Raw genomic sequence first — 6,798 nt, 5'->3', positions numbered from 1 at the left:
TCAAGAGACCACCGCAACACACATACACAGCTTTGATGATCTTTATCACAAAAATTGCACATTTAAACTGGCCTGGCTCCACCAAATGAAATAAAATAAATTAATTTGTCATAAATTGTCATTGATCTGATTTGAGTGGTGAGTGATACCTACAGTACGTACAAACGGTGGGCAAACATTCCTTTAAAACAGCATGCATTTGCTAAAATATAATTTGTGATCCAGATCCTTTGTTTAAATAGAGTAACGCTGAGAGTGCTTTGTAATTGTGGGTCATTATCGAAGCTGGGTTTATAGAACTCCGCCGAGCTCGAGGTTAGGCACCTGAGACCACAGGAGTGCACAAACTGCTGTTACGTTCAAGCACAACTTTTGAGTTTTAGCGCCATGTTGTATAAATTGATAAATATGAGACCGTTTGCTTGGACTACAAAAGCTACATTTCACAAATGATAAGCAAATTAAGATGCTTAAAAACTACCTAATCAAAGAGGTCAAAATTTTAGCAGTTGTTTAATCATTTCGAAAAAAATATTGAAAATAATCACTCATTTTCTGCCATTGACGGCTATAGATGTCAAAGATCCATTATGAATGAGTTAATCATTCTACCGGTTGCTAATTGTCAATGGCATAAATCAAATAATTAAAATGCATTGCTTTCAGTCAAATAATACTGCCATGATTTAATATGACGTTTCATGGAACAACATTTAACACATTCACTGCCAAAGATGTCTATAGTCGTCAAAAGTCACCTTTTACTCATTCACTGAGTTCATGTTAAATGTTTAACACAGAAATGTATTCCCTCCAATAGTGTGTATGTATGTGTTGCGTGTCAGTTACATCAGGGTGTTGCCATGACGATTTTGAGACCTGGCACTTTGAACCCTCCCATCATCTGTTGAGCGATAGACCGTCGGCAGAAAATGAACTGATCGGCTCGTCTCGCCAACTTCCACTCCAGATGAATAAAGATGCAAAGCCTCGCGACTAAAGCCGTCCTGCTAGCGTGGACGCTGATTACAACTCTGGGTGAGCTTTTTTCACTTTGGTAGTTACAGCGTATTATACACGCGTGCATTTGTTCAAATGGCATCTCCTTCCGGAAACTTGTTGTGAAGGCTAAAACTCTAAAGATAAACTCCTTAAGCGGATGCCATGAATTTTTATGATCAATTCTGCAATGTTGTAGTCTTCCTAATCAGTCAATACAGACGTTGTTTTATTTAGGTTACTTGTCCTTCAATATTAGTTAAATGCCGCTAGTTTGTAGACAGGAACATTAAAGAATTTGGTCCAGGATTTTTAGCTTTTTCTAATTTGCATATATTGTTGATATTATAATGGAAAATTCATGTTTAAAATAGGTAAATGTAGGTCTTCATAATGGGTTGCCAACATGTTGAAGTCAATATTTTTAATATCATTGACCCTAGACGTCCTGCCGCATTATTTTCTCCCCCCAAAATTATAACTAATGGGGAAAAACACTAATACTGTACACAGGAATAAAAAAAGAATATCTAGGTCTCAACTATCAATTACTTTCATTTTGTCAAAGTAGGTCTCATAATTGTGAAAGGTTAGAGCCTCTTGGTTTACAATTTGATGCAGATCCAAATGGTCTTTGCTCGGGCTGGGCAGTATGACCCAAAAATAAAATCTCGATTTATTTCAATCAATCTGGATAATTACAAGCTGGATCCATTTTAATCAAAGTAATAAACCAAACTAACATTGATTTAAAGGTTTCATTTCTTCAAAAATAAATGTTGAAAAATGTTCACACAACAATAGTGTATACTTATTTTCAATGTTTTAACATAAAATTAACATTCATACTTGCTTATGCAAGAAAATAGCTATTCAAAGCTTGTGTATAACTTGCCACGGTAAAAGTTCTTTTATAAACCACACAGCAATTATTCTGCCACGTGTTCAAAAGGGTTCAAAATAAATCCTGTGCAAACTGTTCAGATAGCAATAATGTATACTGATCTTAAATCAGTTTGAATGTAAATGTAACATTCATAATTTATTGAAAAAAAGGTATTCATAGTTTATGCATAACTAGCTGTAACTGCCACAAGTAAATAAATCATGACTATTGTAAACCACCCATGTAGCATTCTGCTACCTGTGTAAAACCTTGATTTCGTGATGTGACTCATCTTCAATTTGTCAATGACAAACGAATCAAATTACTTTGATTTATTGCCCATTCTCGTTTGTAGTTTTTTGTTGTTGTTGTTTTGTAGCTGAGTATCGTATTTAAAAAAGTGACAACGGAACATGAGCTTAGCATTAACGCAACTGTCCAGGTATTAAAGATTAATTGTGCGTGCTTAAAATTGAGAGCACTTTGTTGCTGCTTAATGTAATAGAATGGCGTACATATTTTAAAAATGTAGCTATCAACAATGCATCGATCAAGCTTGCCTCCTGTTTGTTTGTTTTCCCCCACCATAGGTTGGGGCCAGACCCAACAACAAGCGGTCAGCATCCTCTACCCGCAGCTCCTCAGTACAGCGCATATTCAATGCAAATGCATCAATATCATCTGCGAGTCGGTCATCTGGTTCCGCACTCTTCCCGACCAGAACAAAGTTCAGTTCCTGGGCAGGTTAAACTCTGCCAATCGTGTAAATCACGGAGGGGAAGTGGACCGCAGTCGGTTCCGTTTGAGCAAAAAAAACAGCGAGGTCTACTTACTGCAAATCTCCAACGTGACAAAAGACGACAGCGGGACTTACTCGTGTATTTTTAAAGATAGGCAAAATGAAGAAACTTGGCAGCCTGGTGTACTTCTTCTCCCTCAAGGTTTGTATGCTGATTCAAACATTTGAAATTACTCCTTGTTCATGAGGTGGCTGGGAGTGTTCCACTGGGATTATGGCAGAATACTCACACACTTGGCTAAAAAAAAAAAGAATACAAATGACACTTACATCGAAACTAAAACATAGTTTCTCAAATGTGAAAACGTGAAATTTTAACAGGGTTTCTGCAAGGCTAATTTAACGCCATACAGTACTTTATTTCTTTTCAACTTAAGAGCAAATTAATTGGAACATGGAGCAACTTTTGCCACATTGTGTTGTAGTGACTTCTTTTCAAAATGTCCTATCCCTTTTTTGGTTAGGTAAGTTATATCTGAATGTGCATTATCATTAGTGACACCATTTTTTGGCAAGTAAGCTAGAAACAAAACAAAACACATGATAAAAATACCCTTCCAAATATAGTTCCAAATTTGAGTAAATCAGCCATGAATGGCACAGCATTTTTTAAAATCTTTTCCTCCATCCAAAAATGCTTTGCGCTCTGGTTCGATGGTATTCAGCTGAATATATTATTTCACAGGGGATACATAACTGTTGCTGTTGAATAAATACGCCTCATGCGTGTCAAAAAAAAGTGAATATTTCTTGCAGCTCTTGTGATGGATGCCATTGAAACGCTTGGTTTAGTGATGGCTGTTTTGTGTTTTTCAAGGTTGTCACTATCTTGATTTGAGCAATTTCAAAGAATTGTTACTACTAATTGATGCTCTATTATATTCCTGTATATGGAACAAATTAAGTAATTTCTTGGCCATATCTACATAGAAACGATGATTCTTAGCCTTATTCTTATTCTTCACACGTTATGTGTTAAAGAATGTGTTTTTGTTCCAGAAAAGCGAGCAACAAAACCTACCGAATGGCCATTAACACATGACTGTAGCTGCGCAAAGACTTTAGCAGGTAAGCCGATCTTATTCTAAATCTCATTCATTCACGCAGGATAGACGAAAGCCATTAGCAATAAAACCGAATGATACACAAGAAATGTTGCGTAATAACAGGATAGAACCACTATTACGCTCACCTAAAGAACACTATGGCATATTTAAAGAAGTGCGTGCTGTATAGTTATGAATTTTGTGCAGCAGGTGATTGTGACTCGCTCGTGTTGTGGTCATTGGTGGGGCTGGCCACAGTCCTGGTGACCACACTCATCTGCACCCTGTACTATTTCAGCCGTGAGTATTCCAAAATTTTGTCCCAATGTATTTTATGCCACAAATTGTAATCAAGTGTGGACAACATGATTTCATACGTTTGTATTCGATGTGTCATACAGGACTTCCCAAAAAATGTCAACACCGTTTTGTAAAGTGAGTATAACATCAGAGCTTGTTAAAGGCATACTTTATTAATTTCAGCCGTTTTCAGCAGAAAACTGTATTTTTTTAAATTATATATATATAATTAGCCCATTCAATCTCAAAGACTTATTTTTTGAGTCCAGACGTTCAATGAACTTCAATCCCACAAAAAGGAATTAGGTACTTAAGTAATGGATTCCTTTAGGTAGAAAAGTACTCGGTTACCTAAATTAATCGATTAGACAAATAAGTAATTGATTATTTTCGTATTTCATGACTAAAGTACCTGATTAGTTAATTGATTTGGTACCAGCCATTTTTAGACCCTCCTTTACTCAAAAACTTGAAAAAATATATAAATAAGGACAAGTTATTGAATATCTGGACTCTTCAAAAATGGGAACATAAATGTGTGGGATTTAATGAGTTAATTTGACAATGTGTTTTTTTATCATTTATTTATTTTTCACGTACAATTATAAGCCATTTTTAGATCTATTTCATGCATGGATTCATAAAACAAGAAAAGTCATTTAATTGTAAAAAAAAAAAAATATATATATATATATATATATATATATATATATATATATTTTTTTTTTTTTTACAATAACATGTCTTATTTTATTTATGAGGCGCCACCGTCCACTGAATGTAACATCACATGTGCTACAAGGCTAATATAATGATCAATCATGGCTCACCTGTTTTCTGGGCTTAGTCATGTGACATTCAAAAGTTGAGCCGTGATTGGTCATTGATCCTTTAGCACATTTTGATGTCATTTTCAGTTGACAGTAAGTGGAAAAATGTAGCTTGAAAGGTTGAAAGGTATTAATTGTAAATGAAAAATAATTCTGTTATCAACCTAATTATAGACGGAATAGAAACGTTTTACTGCTGAAAGTGGCAAAATAAGTAAAGTATCCACTTATGAATGTGTTTTGAAATGTAAATCTTATTGTTTTGTCAATACATGAGTATTGTCATTCCATTTTTTTATAGGCGGAGGTAAAATACAAATTCTCAGTGAGCAACGCACCTATCAAAGTATGTAAAATATGTTCACGTTTTTTTTATTTTATTGCAAAATTATTTGTCTCATTTGTTTCTGTGATGATGGTGTCAAAACTATCTCACTGGAGGAGCGCAAAAGCAAGAAAAAAAATTGTAAAATGGACTTGTAATCTTTGCCTTGCAGGAGTTGTAGGAGCCACCATATTGAACACGGTCTTGAACCTAACACCTCATACAGTATATATTATATGCAACGTCCTTGAACATTTTTTTAATCTGCATACAAATCAAATCACGTTTGTAGATCAGAAGATTTTTAAATGACAGCTCAGTTTTTTTGTCCTGAAAAATCCAAATGAAAAATGTGCGCATCGTAAGAACAAGTAGACACAAAAATATCTGTAAGCAAATCGTTTTTCCTCAAAATATCAAAAATATTACATTTGAACTTTGACTAAAACAGTGCTGTTGATTAAAAAACAACAAAAAAAAGATATATCTTCAATGGCAGCTTTGTTTTTTTTCTTTCTTTTTTGTGAACAGCTTATGTTATGCTTTGATTGTTTTTATTTATTTTTTTGTTGTTTTTTAATTTTATTTGTTATTATTTTTGTACTCAAAATGTCTAGATATGCAAACATGCAAACATCTGTTTGAATTCCATCTGTCAATGAAAAATGTATTACTGTGTGGTCGACTCTGTTGTGCACACACATGCACACCTGTATGATAAAAAAAATAAAAAAAAGAGTGAGCTGGTGGTTGCTGGAGGCTTAGGGAGTACGTGAGACTTTCCTGTGTGCAGGAGAACTCGAGCCTTGTTTACCCTTGTAGCTCCTCGTTTACTCTCTGGAACAAAAAGACCACAAAAATACCACCAAATCTACCACAAGCTCTATGAAAGCACAGTAAGAGCACGTTTTTTGAACAAAGACAGTTTAGGAAGAAAACCCATATCAAGTTAAATACGTTTGTTGTCGGGTATTTTACTTTAAGCCACCAAACAGAAGTCGTAAAATAAGACTATACAAATGATATACGGAATCTAATATGGTTAATTGATCACAGTATCAACTCATTCAATGCCACTGACGATTATAGCCGTCCAAAATCCGTTGGTTCTACACTGACAGCTGTCGAAGTCACAGATCCATTTGAACTCCTTTTGTGCCATGGATGAGAATTTTTGTCAGGTAAAATACTCAGGTTGTATGACAGTGATAAAAATTCATATTACCTATGTTTTTTTTTTGTTTTTTTTAAATGAACAGATAGACGTTTCTTGTGGCCAACGCTGCCCTGAATATTATGCCAATCGAGCACTGTTGTAAATGTATAAATCTAAGTGCCATCAAAAACACTTTTTTGTTCATGTTTTATCTAAGGAAAGAACTGCTGAGATGTTTCAGCTGCTATTAAAAAATATTTGTGTCAAAGTCACTGTCGTACTTTACATACACAATACACAATACAATATTCTGTCGGGTCAAAGGTGCGTCAAAATGCTCGAAATCCGCCTGCACTCGGGTTGCCTTTTCATATAACGCTTGGCACTGAAAGAGTTAAGTGGCTCTAAAGCACTTGTTTCAAGATAAATGCTTGCGCAGCATAAATGTATTAAATTT

General features: G+C 34.8%; 1 protein-coding gene across 3 annotated transcripts; it reads left to right on the top strand.

The window, feature by feature from the left end:
* The first annotated feature begins 384 nt into the window (after positions 1 to 384).
* cd8b (cd8 beta) lies at positions 385 to 6,551 on the top strand. 3 transcript variants are annotated; one of them, XM_088423483.1, is made up of 7 exons: positions 385 to 1,038; positions 2,476 to 2,826; positions 3,684 to 3,752; positions 3,941 to 4,030; positions 4,132 to 4,165; positions 5,162 to 5,206; positions 5,358 to 6,551. In XM_088423483.1, exons 1-6 carry the CDS (start codon positions 981 to 983, stop codon positions 5,169 to 5,171), a joined length of 612 nt encoding a protein of 203 aa, XP_088279609.1. In that variant the 5' UTR covers positions 385 to 980; the 3' UTR covers positions 5,172 to 5,206; positions 5,358 to 6,551. The 3 variants fall into 3 exon arrangements, with proteins under 3 accessions (XP_088279609.1, XP_088279608.1, XP_088279610.1); XM_088423482.1 differs by having other exon boundaries at positions 3,938 to 4,030; XM_088423484.1 differs by lacking the exons at positions 5,162 to 5,206; positions 5,358 to 6,551 and having other exon boundaries at positions 4,132 to 4,169.
* The last annotated feature ends 247 nt before the right edge of the window (positions 6,552 to 6,798 follow it).

The sequence above is a fragment of the Hippichthys cyanospilos genome, chromosome 9 (genome assembly GCF_059441005.1).
Source record: "Hippichthys cyanospilos isolate Australia breed blue-spotted pipefish chromosome 9, RoL_Hcya_1.0, whole genome shotgun sequence".
NCBI lineage: Eukaryota > Metazoa > Chordata > Actinopteri > Syngnathiformes > Syngnathidae > Hippichthys > Hippichthys cyanospilos.
Note: the sequence above shows the minus strand (reverse complement) of the source record. Positions and strands in the feature narration are given on the sequence as shown.